Source organism: Ziziphus jujuba, chromosome 2 (genome assembly GCF_031755915.1).
Source record: "Ziziphus jujuba cultivar Dongzao chromosome 2, ASM3175591v1".
In the NCBI taxonomy this organism is placed as follows: domain Eukaryota; kingdom Viridiplantae; phylum Streptophyta; class Magnoliopsida; order Rosales; family Rhamnaceae; genus Ziziphus; species Ziziphus jujuba.
Window position 1 is genome coordinate 17,562,399 of NC_083380.1, and position 15,499 is coordinate 17,577,897.

The 15,499-nt window shown below is 32.4% G+C and overlaps 2 protein-coding genes across 11 annotated transcripts; both read left to right on the top strand.

The window, feature by feature from the left end:
* The first annotated feature begins 604 nt into the window (after positions 1-604).
* Positions 605-3,831, top strand: LOC107418568 (uncharacterized). 7 transcript variants are annotated; one of them, XR_007241187.2, is made up of 4 exons: positions 661-818; positions 1,037-1,506; positions 2,223-2,375; positions 2,502-3,831. XR_007241187.2 is itself a non-coding variant. In XM_016027271.4 (2 exons), exons 1-2 carry the CDS (start codon positions 711-713, stop codon positions 1,118-1,120), a joined length of 192 nt encoding a protein of 63 aa, XP_015882757.1. In that variant the 5' UTR covers positions 605-710; the 3' UTR covers positions 1,121-1,221. The 7 variants fall into 7 exon arrangements, 1 of the variants encoding a protein (XP_015882757.1); XR_007241188.2 differs by having other exon boundaries at positions 2,270-2,375; XR_009635793.1 differs by having other exon boundaries at positions 2,270-2,375; positions 2,533-3,831.
* A 1,001-nt stretch (positions 3,832-4,832) lies between these two features.
* LOC107418570 (uncharacterized) lies at positions 4,833-11,098 on the top strand. Of its 4 annotated transcripts, none has more exons than XM_060814172.1 (7): positions 4,833-5,005; positions 5,135-5,297; positions 5,439-5,532; positions 5,838-6,037; positions 7,919-8,030; positions 9,586-9,671; positions 10,504-11,098. In XM_060814172.1, the coding sequence occupies exons 1-7, from the start codon at positions 4,946-4,948 to the stop codon at positions 10,533-10,535; spliced, it is 747 nt and encodes a 248-aa protein (XP_060670155.1). In that variant the 5' UTR covers positions 4,833-4,945; the 3' UTR covers positions 10,536-11,098. The 4 variants fall into 4 exon arrangements, 3 of the variants coding, with proteins under 3 accessions (XP_060670155.1, XP_048328907.2, XP_060670156.1); XR_009635579.1 differs by having other exon boundaries at positions 4,834-5,005; positions 9,543-9,671; XM_048472950.2 differs by lacking the exon at positions 9,586-9,671 and having other exon boundaries at positions 4,834-5,005.
* The last annotated feature ends 4,401 nt before the right edge of the window (positions 11,099-15,499 follow it).

Below are 15,499 nucleotides of genomic sequence, written 5' to 3' on the forward strand. Positions count from 1 at the left end.
CTAATTCCCTTTTTTTATTTTATTTTTTTAATGATTATTAGTGATTATTATCATTATTATTATTATTATTTTTTACAGCACTTGCTAATTTTTGAGTTAAAATTTTGGAGCTTATAGTAGGACATTAATCATGAACTACTCTTCAATCTAAAAGTCGTATCTTTATTTGGCTTCCATAACCACTTTTTATGTGTTTCTTAAATTACGAGTAACAAAAACATAAACAATAACAAATGGATATTTATTCAACGTTTAATTTTCATGGATTAGATATTATTATGTAGTTGACGTTCTACTTTTCGTTTTTCCTTGATTTTAATTTATTTTTTCATCCTCTGCTGTTGGCATGGTGAAAATAGTAATAATAATTTATTTGCCAATATAAATTAGTGATTATATTCACACTCATCTCTTTTTTTATTTTTTATTTTTTTATTTCTCATGATAATTACTTGACTTTCTATAGTTGCCTTGTTGAAAACTTTCATGGGCCTTGATTTAGAGCGAAACCTGATTAGGTGAAGCCCACACTTGATACATACCCACTGGGCCTATCAGACTGACTGACTGACTGATATTTTTTTTTATTATTTATTTCTTTAAAATTCTTTGAGCTTTTGACAGGTCGATGGAACGGTCTGCTACCGTCTATCGCCGTACAAGATTTCCCGAGAAAATCAAAGTAGGAAACCGAGAGAAAGTGAGGTAAAATGGTTGGTGGCGCTTCGAGATGGGGATTAATCCGAATCATGGCCGGTACCATTCTCGGTGGTGTTTTCGGCTTCTACATCATGCACCAGGTCGAGATAAGCTACAAGGTCAGTGTTTTACACCCTATTTTCAAACATTCCTGTTTGGTTGCTAAGAAACTGGGGAAACTAGAAAAGAAAAAAAAAAAAAAAAAGAAGTAAAATTGAAAATTAGATTAAAGCTGCTTGTTGTATTTTTTTATCATTATTTTTTTCATCTGAATTATGAATTATTTTTGGATATACTGGGTGTTTGATTTATGGAAATTTGGGTTTCGTAAATACAGGAGAAGATGAATGAGAGATTGAAAAAGTATGAAAGCGAATTGAAGAAGAAAGAGAAGATGAATGAACTTAAAGAGTCTATGTAGATTTGAATTGTTAATTTTTTCTTTTACTTGTTTTGCTGAGAGTGCGTACGAATTGAAGAAGAAAGAAAAAGATGAATGAACTTACAAGAGTATTTATACGATTTTCCTCTTCCTTCAATGTTCATTTATTTTTTCATTCAAAGGATTTTTAGCCCGAATTCTATATATATGATATAACATTAAAAAAAAAAAAAAAAAAAGAAAAGAAGAAAAAAGCTCGAAATCAGGTGAATGGGGAAATGGAAGCGAATATTCAGATATTCAGATAATCAGGGAGATAACGAAATGCTTGGAAGCCGAAAAAGCTCTGGCCACCAGAGAGTTGGAGCTCACCAAGACACTTTACATGTCTCAGTTCTACATGATCTGCTTGGAATTCAACGCTGGTAATTTTCGTTGTCAGTAAAAGGGTACTTGAAGGGGAGAAGATCAATCATGGTGCGATATTGTATGTTAATATCTATCTGTCTGTATTTTGTGAGGACAGCGAGATGGGGTTAGAACATGGATAGACTAGTTGTTTTAGTGAAGAGAAGCTTTAATAGTTTCGAATTAAGTACAATTAAGCCATACACTTCGAATGATAAATGTCGAAGGTTCTTACTTGCCTATATGCTACATGCTGATAGTTTAAAATTTGTTGACAAATCCTTTATATCCTAGCATTAAGTCTCAAAATTTTAAAACCACGAATTAGCATTTGACATTTTACCGACGTGAACCTTAAGATATCCACCTTTCATTGGTGCAACCGTACATATGCTTTATTCTAGCTTCAGGTTGTTTCATTTTCTCAATTCCCAGTCTTAAAAATTTAGAACCCGAGTTAGCATTTTACATGTTTAAGTTCATGAAGCATAAGATGTCCATTATTCATGGATACACATGCTTTATTTTAGCTTTAGGTTTTTTCATTTTCTGAGCTCTTTATAATGCAACAGTAGGGTTATGTAAGCAGATCTAATATTATAGTTTTTGCCTAGTATGCTTTGTACTAAATACTAAATATCTCTAGTTTACTATTAATATCAATTTCAAGAGTATACAGTATATACTATAATAATTTGTTTGGCAGAATATTTCAACTAAGTAATAATTACAGATGGAGTTTTGCTTTTATGCTCTGAACATTGTTATTGTTGCTCTAAGTCATCATGGTACAGAATGGATATCAAGAAAACCCGAAATTGCTGAAGGATATTGATGGTTTGGAAACTACATTGCTTTCAGTCATCGTTATTGATGATGACCTGAGGTAACCCTTTTTTTGTGGTCAACTCTTTAATATGACTAGCAAATGCACATGGACTCTTGCAGTGTGGTTTGGTAGTCAGTTCAATTGGTGATTGGATAACATCTCTGTTAATGATCCAATCTGCAGGATGATGGTAATGATTTTGTTGCTCTTGTAGCATATCTTTGTTGGGGGATTTGGAAAGGAAGGAATGGGATGGTTCATGAAGGGAGAGCCCCACATCCAACGTTTACTGTCCAAAGTGCTTGGGTGCCATGGATGGATTTTCCACTGTGGATCAAAATGAGTCTGCATAATGGATCTGTTACTCATATAAAAAATGCACCATTCGCCTTCTTGGAACCATCCCACAGGTGCAACTTTAAAACTCAAATTATGATTTGAATCATATATGTGTCTAATGCAAGAGCAGCAGCAGTAGGGATTGTAGTACTCAATTCTCAAGGCTTTGTCATTCAATGTGGATACATGGTAATCCTGTGTCAAAATAAGGCTGCAAGGTATCATAATGGATCTATTCCTCAATCAACAATGCACCGTTCAACTTCTAGGAACCCTCTTACAGGTGCAACTTTAAAACTCAATTTATGTTTTGGATTATATATGTGTCTAATGCAAGTGAAGCAGCAGTATTCAAATCTCAAGGCTCTATTATTCAATGTGGATACATGGTAAGCCACTGTGATTCTAGCCTTAAGCTGAGTGCATGGGGATGTTTTCTGCTTGTGCTTGGGCTGTTGGGCATTTAATGAAGGATGGCACTGTGTCATATTTGAAGGAGATTCCAAAGAGCTCATAGATGGAATAGCACCCCCTGATTTTACTTTACATTGGCACCTGTCTGCTGTTTTAATTCATACTGAAGCCATGTTTGGGATGGCTACCAAAAAGCTACTTATGGCTTTTAAAGCAAGTGCTTTTAAGAGTGATTGGATAATTTTGTGGCAGTGTTTCCAGAAAGGTAACCAAACTAATGGTGCTGCTGAATGGTTAGCTAAGGCAGTCCAAAAGAAGAAATTTGTCTGCACCCTGTATAACCTTTTATTTCTTCAATGACAGATGAGGTTTGACCCAATAATTTTAAAAAATAATAATAATAAAATAATCATAAATGGAAACAAAAAAAAATGCTCCTACAAGGGTCACTGGCCAATGTAGAAATCAATTATTTTCCTTTTTTCACATTTTTTATTACAATTTCAAATCACTTACACGAAAAGAAAATTTTTAACTTTCTGATCAATTTTCGATTTTTTCTTTGTCCTGAAGTGTCACTTTCGGTAGTATTGTCTCTCCGTTACTTTTATTATTATTATTATTATTATTTTTTATATAAAGGGAAACAGAAATACAAAATATCTCATTTTTATTCATTTTTCAACTTGCTTCCTAATTTTTTTAAGCACTTTTGCTGCTAATTTATTTTATAATGTCATATTGTATATTTTTAATTTTATTTTTTGGAATTTGATGAAAGTGACCTATTAAAATTTAAATTGATTTTTTATAATATAAGTATTATGTCTAAATATAACATTTCCTGAATCGATTTTTTATTTATGATAATCGTTATTATCTTTTATTTCTATCAATTTTGATACTTATGATGTTCATATACACTATTTATATGAGCAATCGAATTCCATATTAATAATTTAATATTTATCAAATTCTACCTAAAATTTTAGAAAGGTTGCCCCCCCCCCCCACCCAAAAAAAAAAAAAAAAACCACGCTTCCAATTGAAATATAGATGAAAATTAGAGGAGACATTTGTAATTTTATCGGTAAATAAATATCGCTTTGTCCCTCTGTATTTTGAAATATTTTTCACAAATGCTTTCTATTTTGAAAATTTCATCAAAGACCCCCTTCAAATTTAGTTCATTATTCTAGTCAAACTACGGTCAACTCGTATTCTTTTTAAGACAATTTTTTAACCGCTTGTTTTACTTCAAATATAAAGAAATGCCATTTAGAAGGATAATCACAATTTTTTTTAGTTATCACAATCAATTATTTCTCACAACCTTTATTATATATAAAAAAAATTATAATTATTATTTGGAAAAAAATATAAAACATATAAAAATACAATAATAATTGGATTATTTGTATATTTAAATAATTAAAAAGATTAAAAGTATCGTTTAAATAAAACTATTTGAGTAGATTAATAGTTTGCCTACTAAAAGAGGCAAGTAAAATAAAAATAAAATGTAACGAGACTAAAATGAAACATAAATGGTTAAAGTGGGAATTTTTCCAAGCATTTGTAAAAAAATTTCAAAATAGAAAGAGGCAAACTGATATTTACATTTAAAAAAAAAATAAGGAAAATGTAAAGCTGCAAGAGTAGAAAAGTGAATGTAAAAAAAAAAAATAATAATAATAAAAAAATCCGGAAACAAATAAAGAAAATAAGGAGAAAGGTAAAAAGAAAAATAATGAAAAGAAATAAAAAAAAAAAAAAAAGAAAAAGGGCAAGGCAAGGAGGTGAATAAAGGCGCGAAATTTCAAACCAGAATCGTTGGAAGTTCTCAGAAAATCGGAAGAGAGAGAAGAGCGAGAATGGAGGGGTCTGGAGCGATACTCTGCCAGATCTCTTCCCTGAAGGAAATGCTTGACCAGGTACGATTTTCTTGGCGATTTTCTTTTCTTTTCTTTTCTTTTTCTTTTCTTTTTCTTTATGATTTGAAGAATTTTTACGCAAAGAATTTTTAAATAATTTGATCGGAATCCCAAAAAAAAAAAAAAAAGGTGAACGAGGAAATGGAGGCGAATATCCAGATAACGAGGGAGATCGAGTCGGAGATAGTGAAATGCTCGGAATTCGAAAAAGCTCTGGCCGTCAGAGAATCGGAGCTCACCAAGACACTTTACATCTCTCAGTTCGAGATCATCGGCTTGCTCTCCGTCACCGGTAATTTCGTTGTTTTAAAAACTCCGATTCATGGCCTTCGCTTACGTGTTTATGTATTTGCAAATTGCACATCTGTATGGAAAAAATTCTTATTCTCCTAATTTGACCATTATATATATATATATATATACTGCTGTATAGATGGCTCAAGGAAATCAGTGAAAGTATTGGAGGAGGAATTGTGTAATCTAAGAAGGAAGCGAGATGAGACTTTAACGAGGATCAATGAAAAGCGGTATTAACCAAAACATGCTTTTTTTAATTTTTGTAATTCATTTTTGGATTTGGTTATAAGAAGCAAAATTGAATGATTTTGTATAATGATGTGATCTTCAACTTTTACAGATTTATAATTTCTATGCAAAGTTTTCGTATGTGTCTGCCTTGGAGATTTGTGCATTTCATTTAATTTCTTAGATTTAATATTTCTTCTAAGGTGTGATGGTTCTTGTAGAAAATGGCAATTTGAGTGGTTTGCAATATTGCTTTGATTGATATATGAATTGGATGGTTATGTCTAAATGAATTGTTTCTTTATAGAGAAGAGTTTATCACACTTTGTCTAGAATTCGAGAAAGAGATTGACAAAGGTAACGATGATGAACTACGAGCTTTGTTATCAGAGAAAGAGTTTCTTGAGGACGAAATTCTCCTATTGGAGAAGAAGAACAACACATTAAAGAATTCAATGCTGGCTTTTGTGGAAGAAATTCTGGAAGATCTGCATACTTGCAACTCTGGTAAAATAATGTCTTATTTATTTATTTATTTTTACTTTCAAGTGCTTATATATGCTGCTTTTGTTACATATGAGTAAAACAAATTTGACTGTTTCACAAGAATATTAATATTATATTAATAGCTTTGTTAGCTGATTCATGTTGTGATTATGTGAAAAAGTTTTGCATTTTGTGTTAACTGATTTGGAGTACTTAGTGTAGAACAAGTGAAGGATGAGATGATACTTGAAAGTGCGAATTCTTCCAGCATTTTCTCTGCATGTCACTCTAGATTTTAAGTGAGGATAGAAGCAGCTTCAAGCTTTAAATTCCATTCATAGAGAAAAGGATTGCTTTCATTGGAAGAATTTGGGAGCTGGTTTGTGAAGTTTCACTAACCGCTGAAGTTTGGGTTTTTATCTGCCAGAAAATGTTAATGAACGATCTTCCATCTGTTTTTGTGTGCATGGATTTTCCACTATTTTTAACACCAAATATTGATGCTTTAATTATTTTCTATTGTGTTAATCTTTTAGATTGATTTCTTCATCCTCATCTGAAGGTGCATTTTCTTGTCTGCATGATAATCAAGTTTAGACTTAACTTCTAATATTGATGGAAATAATTTTTCACATTAGTTCAATTTCTTTTATCATCTCAACTTTCATGCTTTAAGAGGTTCTGTCTGTTCTTTCCTTATGTTCCCTCAACTAAGTTTCAACATTTCATCCCCCATTTACTGATGAGTTCTTACCCCAGTCATGCTAAACACCAAACATATCTCTCTCTCTCTCTCTCATTCACTAAGACCTAGTACGGTTACAGATGCATAGCTGCAGGGACTTTTGATACATTCCTAAAGTAGCAACATAATGTAAATGGAACTTTGTCTAAGGTTAGAACCAGGACTCAAAGAGAGTTCTGAACGATTTCCGGGATACACATCATTTGAAGCATTATAGGAATCCATTTTGAAGTCTCCTCCAAGAGGGAACTTAATGAAATATTTCACATGACAAAGAATTGTTATGGATAAGTTTTAATATGCAAAACAATAACACTTTCAACATTCTGTAATGCCGATGATACAGTTCTGAGTTTGATGTTTTTTAAATGACTGTAATGGTGAGTGATTTTCTCAAAGCTGGTGATGTGGAATGCTAGATTTGGAATTACAGACAACCTAGTAAGGGGTATTTGAAATACAAGAAGAGAAGATCAATCACGGTCTTATATTATATGTCAATAACTATATATGTTTCTGCTAGGAGGGGAACAAGGTGGGGGTAGGATGAATTAAAAGATGAATCGACTTGTTTCAGACTTCAGTGAAGAGAAGTTTTAATGGGTTAGAATTACCTTACCTTTTTGGTCTTATTTTGTTCAATAGAATCCATATTGGTTTTTGGATATGCTGCTCGCAACTTTTCCAAATGTCAAGGGTGAATAAAGGTGTGAAGTCTCAAGCTAGAACCGTTCAAAATTTATCATAAAATTTGTTATATCCTAGCATTTAAGTCTGATAAATTTTTAAAACCTGAGTTAGCGTTTGATTTTTTAATCACATGAAGCATAAGATGTCAGTTATTCATGGGTTCACATGCTTTATTTTAGCTTCAGGTAGTTTCGTTTTCTCAACTCCTCATAATCCAACAGTTTAGTTGTGTAAGCAGGTCTATTACAGTAGTTCTTGTCTATGCTTTGTACTAAATATCTTTGTTTAACTGTTAATGTCAACTTCAGTAGTGAATGATGTTTACTGTAATAATTTGTTTGGGAAAATATTTCAATTATGTGATAATTATGTTTGGACTCTTATTTTATGCTATGAATATTGTTGTTGTTCCTTTTAATCTTCATTTAGTTGTAATTTGTAATATTTTACGTTATTGTAAAATGCAGCATTACAATTCGAGGTGCGTAATGGATGTCAAGAAAACCAGAAACTGCTGAAGGATATTGCTGGTTTGAAAACTAGATTGCTTTCATCCATCATAATTGATGATGATCTGAGGTAAGCCATTCTTGTTGTCAACTTTTAATTATGTCCTGTTTCAACTTTTGTAATCATGTCTCTGCATTTGGGCTACAACTAGAAATTGAGTCTTCTACTTTATATAATATTTCTATTATTAAAATTGTAAACTGAACCATTATTATACTTTCTTGGTTGTATTAACTTTTATGATACTCAGTCATTCATATTATATTCTTCATGTCAACTATTTATATGATTCAAAAGAATTACGTGATCCATATATCCTTACATTTGTCATCACTACAGGCTTGCTCTTATTTTGGTTATACTTAACAAAGGATTTTTTTTTTTTACATTTGTTGCTTAACAAGTTATAATTATAGATGTTGCATAAGTTCTTTTATTAATTATCAGCCTTGGTTATTTGATTATAAACAGGCAAAAGTAACATGCATCTGAGCATTGGTAGCGGCAACTAACATAGGCACTGCTGCCTGGTTGTGGGGCGACGTTTCTAGCATTTATGCATATAAGTGGTAGATGAGGAGTTAGTTCAGTAGCACTGGCTGTGGCTGTAGCATATATGGTTTGAAGTCTTTTGGGCACAACTTTTCTTAAGTATTGTTTAGAGACGGGGGGAAAAAAGTAAAAAATAAAAATAAGGCAGGGGGAATGAATATTCATTACTCTGATCTAGCTTATGGATCTGTGGTAATATCGGTTGACATTTTAATGAGTTATACGAATGTAGCCATCCTCAAGAAAAGATAATGATAATGACACATAATTCAATTAAAATGAACCAGCTGTAAGTTATTTCAGCGTTTCTCCACGATATCTGTTGTATTTTTGATAGAATTCAGGTGCTTCATGTCAATGTACAAGGATAGGAAGCTTTAACATTGCTTAAGTGACATGTGGAGTTAGTTCAGTAGCACTGGCTGTCTGTAGCATATATGGTTTGAAGTGTTTTGGGCACAACTTTTCTTAAGTATTTTCAGAGAGGGGAAAAAAAAAATAAGGCAGGGGGAATGAATATTCATTACTCTGATTTAGCTTATGGATCTGTGGTAATATCAGTTGACATTTTAATGAGTTATACAAATGTAGCCATTCTCAAGAAAAGATAATGATAATGACACATAATTCATTTAAACCGAACCAGCTGTAAGTTATGTCAGCATTTTTCCACGATATTGTATTGTATTTTTGATAGAATACGAGTGCTTCATGTCAATGTACGAGGATAGGAAGCTTTAACATTGGTTAAGCGACTAAAATTGGAAGGTAATTGCTCTATTTCTCTTTTCTTAGTTTATTGATTAATGTTCCTCGAGGGAAAGGGGGATGGTTCATGGTGTCTCTGTCCCAGCGACATCCAGGATAAGATTAAGGCTATGTGGGGGCTAAGGGTTTAAAGATTAGGACTTTTATGTTGCCGTATAAGAGTTAATAATGGGACACATGCCAATTTAATTGAGTTCACTAGTTAGCATATGATGACAAATTACTCTCTATTATTTTTTGTGACTTACAATGAACCTGCAGTGTAGTAGCTCTACAACTTCATACATCAAGCAATCATTTCCAGGAAAAATTGTGAGAAAGCAACCCCAAGTGTACCCCAAGTGTGGTCACAAAACATCAAGAACCTACCGCTGTACAAAAAAGATAAAGGTGTCACTCTGCACTCCACTTAAATTGACACGACTAACTAGTACAGCTCCAATTTCACCTTCATAAAACTCAAAGAGTTGGAGCTTTCAAGATAATAAGATTGTTCCAGTTGATGCAGCATTTTACTGTTGGCATATGTTCTATTCACGTGTGGGAAGAAGCTAGTCTAGATACTTACAAGTCTAGGATGCCTATCATACATCTTCAGTTTATATCTTTTCATTTTTATTTTATTATTATTATTTTTTATTCATTTAGAGTGGGGTCGGCCCGGAGGGGGGGTTATCAAGCATTTAATTGTGCATTGGTACTTAAGAAGAAAGATTATTTATTTATTTATTTTTTTTCCCCACTCCAAATTAATGTACTTTCTGGAAAAAAAAAAAAATAAAAAAAAGAATTCCTCAAATCTGATGGTGTGGGTAGGGGTCCGATTCTATGTTTAGAAGTTGGCCCCAGTCTTTGATCTGGTGCTGCCATTCACAACATCAGGTAGGGGTCCCTACTAGGTGCTTAGATGAAACAACGTGTTGCATGCTCATCGTTTAGAATTCTTTGTTTTTATTTTGTTTCTTGAGGGATAAGCTAAGTAGAGGAAGCTGATAATAAAATATAGAAGAGAGAGAGAGAGAGAGAGAGAGAGAGTTAACCAAGAAAGAAAGCATATTCTAGGTGCACACGTAATTTGTAGTTTAAGGCATATATGCATTTAGAGTTAATGGTCTACCTTTACTATTTTCCCATCGAATGGTCATCTCAATGTTTGTTGGATTGTAAGCATGATTTTGCTGTGTAAGATATAAATCTTATAGTGCTAGCTCATTATGGTCAGGAAGAAAACGTCTTGGATCGAGATGCACATAGCTTTATAGAACAGGGACAGGCGGTAGAAAAAAAAGGCTCTCTTTGTGGAAAAGGAAGACCAAAACCCAAAAAAAGGTGATATTCTAACGAAAAAGAATATGTGGCTTAAAACCATGTGATTTAACTATGGTTGTCTTGAGTGCCACGGACCATGACCATGTCTGTCTTGTGATCTTCACGTGCACTCTTGGCCACGTCCGTACCATACAGCTATGTGTTTACTATTATAAATTGTTATTATTGTTGATTGATCTAAGTATATTATTTGTATTATTTCATATTAGCACCGTGAAATCCCATGTGACTCATCTAGTTCATGTGCAGTGAGGTGGGGCCCTTTGTTAGAGATTTTTCTTTTTATCTTTTTGGTCTGATTTTGTTCAATAGAATCCATATTGGCTTTTGAATATGCTGCTTATAACTTTTCCAAACGTCAGGGGTTCAAAATTGTCAACTAAGACACGTGATGTGGTTTACCGATGTTTTTATAGGACATTTTGCCATATTTTGGTTACTTTTATGACTAATTATTTATTATTCCTGTTGATTAGATTACTAACCAACCTTTATGATTTGATATTTGGGTTACAGAGAAAAGAGAAAAAAATCAATAAAAGAGCAAATGATATCCTTACATATTTTTATTAAATATAGAACAATTTCTTTTATAGTATAATTTTTCTCTTATTGCAGAAATTTCGAATGTTTGTGAGCTATCTGCTATCTGGATTATATGTAATCCAATTGTTTTTCTTTTTCTTTTTTTTTTTAAATGTCATTGGCGCTTAATTATTTGTAATCAAAGACTTTTTTGTCCAAAAATTTTTAGATAGGAGAATTACTATATATATTTTACTAGAATTGATTGTGAGATCCCATATCAGTTAGAAAGGGAAACGAAACATGTTTTATAAGAGGATGTGGATATCTTTCTTTGAGAGGTTTTTTAAAACCGTACAGGCTGGATCCAAAACGGATAATATCTCATGCGGATGGACTGGACTGTTACATGATAGTGGATAATGATCTTCTAATGGACTGGGCTGTTACATGACAGTGGGTAATGATCTTCTAATTTATATTTGTAATCCAAAACCTTTTTGTCCAAAATTTTTTAGACAGAAGAATCACTATATATATTTTACCAGATTTGATAGTGGATAATTTTTTAGATAGGAGAATTACTATATATATTTTACCAGATTTGATAGTGGATAATGATCTGCTAATTTAAATTTAGAAATGTTACTATCAAAATGTTTATCAAATAATACATAATAAAATATTATTGATTGACATAGTTATATAATAAAATAAATTAATTAAATATTATTATATCATTTGTCATATCATTTAATGAATAAATTTGAATTTTTTTTTGATAAATCTAACATTTTGATGTAAATTTATCTTAAATGATAAGGTGATGTGAATAGTAAAAATGGAATGTACATATTTTAATGTTTATTTAAATAGCCGCCTCTTAACTTCATTTTTTATTTATTAGGTTTTTAGTTAAAAATAATAAATAAATTAAAAAAAGTTATCATTTAAAACCAAATGATTAGTCCATACAGATTTCATTTTTATTTTCCAAATTACTATGTCTTCATGAAAAATTGGGAAATAGTTTGAAGACATCGTTGCTCGTATATATATATATATGTATATATAATATTTATATTCCCCTTTTCTCTCTTGGATTTTTTCTATTTATTTCTCTTATTGAACTTTTCTCTCTTGAATTCAACTCCAATCTAATATAAGTTATTAGCTCAGTTGTTTGGTGAATTTCACCACTACATTGAATCCCATATCAGTTAGTTGGCAAACGTACAAAGGAGAGGCAAGTTGTGCGACTATTAATTGTACTCTTCTTTATTTTTACCTTGTTGGACATAAATGTGCTTTTTCCCTTCTCTAATATAATGGGTTTTGCCCTGTTCGTTGGACATAAATATTTGTCCTCCCCTCTTTGGAGGAAGATAGTACCAATCAAGTTGGGTTAAGTCCGGTAGGTTCCCTTTCACCACTTAGACCGGGAGTATTTTCTCACCCTAAGGAAAAGTAAAATTAGGGCAAGTTGATAATTGAGAACCATTTCCCCAAAATGGAAATAGGGTCCGGCCCAAAGTGCACGCCTGGTGAAGATATGGTGGCATTACGTATTTTTCACATATGTCTTTTTTTTTGTTTGGGTGTTTGATTCAGACCTTTATTTCCTTTTGGGGCCCAGTTGAAGCTGTCTGGACCTCACAAATCTTCCCTTATAAATACACCTTCATCCCTCTTTCAATTTCCATGTATTCCAATAATCGTTATCACAAGCTGGAAACTAACAGTCAAAAAGAGTCCATAATTGAACCATACAGAAGAGTGGAAGAGAAGGCAGATTCTAGGTCACCTAGTTTGAAGTTAGAAGATATGAAGATGGAAAGTAGTACTGTTGGAGGTTCTAAGAGGAGGTTTTCATGTAAAGGGTTTTGCGAGTTTTTTAAAGAAGTAAGAGGCAGGCTCTACATATTAAAAAGATGTATTGTCATGCTTCTTTGCAGGAGTGATTAGGGTATATATGGTAATATAGTTTGGTGTATGTGAGCTTTTTCATCTGCAAATTTTTCTACTTCTCTCTCTCTCTCTCTCTCTCTCTCTCTCTCTCTCTAGCTTGGGAAAGTATATGTAACTTTTTATTAATGCATAGATGAAAATTTTGTCCACTTTTGATCATTTTCTCTCTTCTGGAGAAAATTTTCGGTCTAATTCGCTCATTGACTTCTTTTCATTCAAAATTTACAGCAGAAGGTACACCTGAAAACCCTCTCTCTCTTTCTCTTCGTTATTGGTGTTTCTCTTGCCGATAGTAAGTAAAGCGTGCAATATGCAGAAACTTGTTCTGCGTATGTTTAATTTTATCATTAACATTATAGATTTTCGCAAAAAAATATTTAGTTTTGTTTTTGGGATTTTTTTTTTCTCTCTCCTTATTTAATTAGAAATTAATTAGTTACCTTTTGGACGATATTCTTTCCCTCCTTGCTATAAAGAAAAGATTATTGATCAGCTACACCACTCTCAACTTGTAATCATCTATTGTTCTTTCTTCTCTCCTATGTTATCTTTGTTGAGTTTCATTTTTAGCTAAAGATTTCTGTGATGTAAATTGAAACTTGTTGAATATATATTTTAGATGCCAATTCCACTGTTCTAATAGAAAGTTTCATATGTTCAAGACCTCTTACATGCATATATATATATATATATATATACACAAACAATGGTGGTCAGAGAAGTGTGACACGCGTTTTTTAACAACGCAGCACAACGGGTACAAATGGAGGCTGTTAAAAGATGGATTTCCTTATTTTGTTTAAAATGAAATGGTGAGTTTTGGTTAATTCCTTGTCAACCCCATGAAACCTGCTTGTCTGCCCAAAACTCCTCATTTGTTCACAGCCGTTTCTCCATAGCCCTAAAAACTCAGTAAATCTTATTTTCCATCATATGCTCGGAACGACTACTTGAAGAAAATCCCTAAAATTGCTTGGATCTCCTACATTTCCTTATCCCTTCAATGGGTAAATCCTAGATGCCCTTTTTGTATTATGTTGAGCCGTTTATATCCCAAATGATAATAAATATAAATTCATAGGTTTAACATGTATGGATGGACACAAGAACTAAAAACTTAAATAGTACATGAAAAGCTTTTGAGTCTTGGTGGTCTTTGGTCATGTGAGTCTCTGGACATGGTCTTTGTACTGGTTTGGTTCCTTCATAAAAGAAATGTAAAGTTGCTTGCACTTCAAAATCTTTTAATTTGCAGCGCTATTTATGTTCCAATATTTATTTATTTATTGAAAAGAGCCTGATTTGATCAACTATTTTTTTTTTCCCCCTCTAATTATTAGTTTAGGAGGTGAGGAATTCTTTTAGCATAGTAAATCTGTAGAATAGCATGGATTTGGTCAGCTGCTTTAGGTGTTGAAGCATGGGGGTTTGGGACATTTGCTGAATCATGCATGGTTTCCTGTTGATCCTTGTGCCTTGTGGTATGGTCTTGAGATTTTGTCTGGATATTTCCACCATGAATTTTTGAATTGTTAATTATATGGTACTTTACTCTTTCTGCGTCTCAAAAACGGCCAAATAAGACGGTGACAACATTTTGGACAATAATTCGTATGGAAAATTGGTTCTTTTAGTCTCTTTTGTGGGGCTATTCACAAAGTGGCAGGCCCCATTACTTTGTGGGCTCGTGTAAATACATATTAAATATATATAATATTTATTCTCCTGGTAGTCCCCAGCTCCCACCAACATTGATCCACTAGAAAACTATTCAGTATATTTACCACGTTTCACTAGATGGTAGTACGTGAGACTCCAATACAGTAAAATTATATATATATATATATATAATTTTGATATAGTAAACATAAAAATTTGAATTTGAAATTATTGCCCCAAAAAAGGGACAAAAATCTATTAGGGTATCATGATAGAAACATGGGTGTATATATCTATGTCTTTTTGTTTATTGCCATACACCTAACTATAAGAACGGCCAAAATAATCAATAGATATTTAGATTAATATATATATATATTTAATAATGATAGTTCAGATAATAATACTTATTCTCTTAATCACAGTTAGGTTGATAAAACTAGTTCACCATTTCCAGAAAAGAAAACTTGGTTTTCCATAAGGCAAAACAAATATAAAAAACAAAGCTTTTGGTAAGTATTAACTTGTGTTTAATATCCTTAATCCTTTAAATTGTTAAAAAAATATTAACACACCTTCCTTCTGGTCCTTATACACAGAAAAACAGAGCAAAGGGTCTTATTGCATGCTAGTAGAGTACAGCAGTAAGTGCTTAGTACATCTTTGCCTGGCTGCCTATCATACACGAGAAAATTCCTTTTTTTTTACTTTGAACTTCCATGCTTAACATTAATACT

What these genes read in the sequence shown, in the direction of transcription:
- LOC107418568 (XM_016027271.4), top strand. Translation starts at nt 711, where the DNA reads ATGGTTGGTGGCGCTTCGAGATGGGGATTAATCCGAATCATGGCCGGT. An exon ending in AGGTCGAGATAAGCTACAAG is followed by an intron (nt 819 to 1,036) that starts GTCAGTGTTTTA and finishes TCGTAAATACAG; the next exon opens with GAGAAGATGAATGAGAGATT.
- LOC107418570 (XM_060814172.1), top strand. Translation starts at nt 4,946, where the DNA reads ATGGAGGGGTCTGGAGCGATACTCTGCCAGATCTCTTCCCTGAAGGAA. An exon ending in CGGCTTGCTCTCCGTCACCG is followed by an intron (nt 5,298 to 5,438) that starts GTAATTTCGTTG and finishes ACTGCTGTATAG; the next exon opens with ATGGCTCAAGGAAATCAGTG. An exon ending in GCTGTACAAAAAAGATAAAG is followed by an intron (nt 9,672 to 10,503) that starts GTGTCACTCTGC and finishes CATTATGGTCAG; the next exon opens with GAAGAAAACGTCTTGGATCG.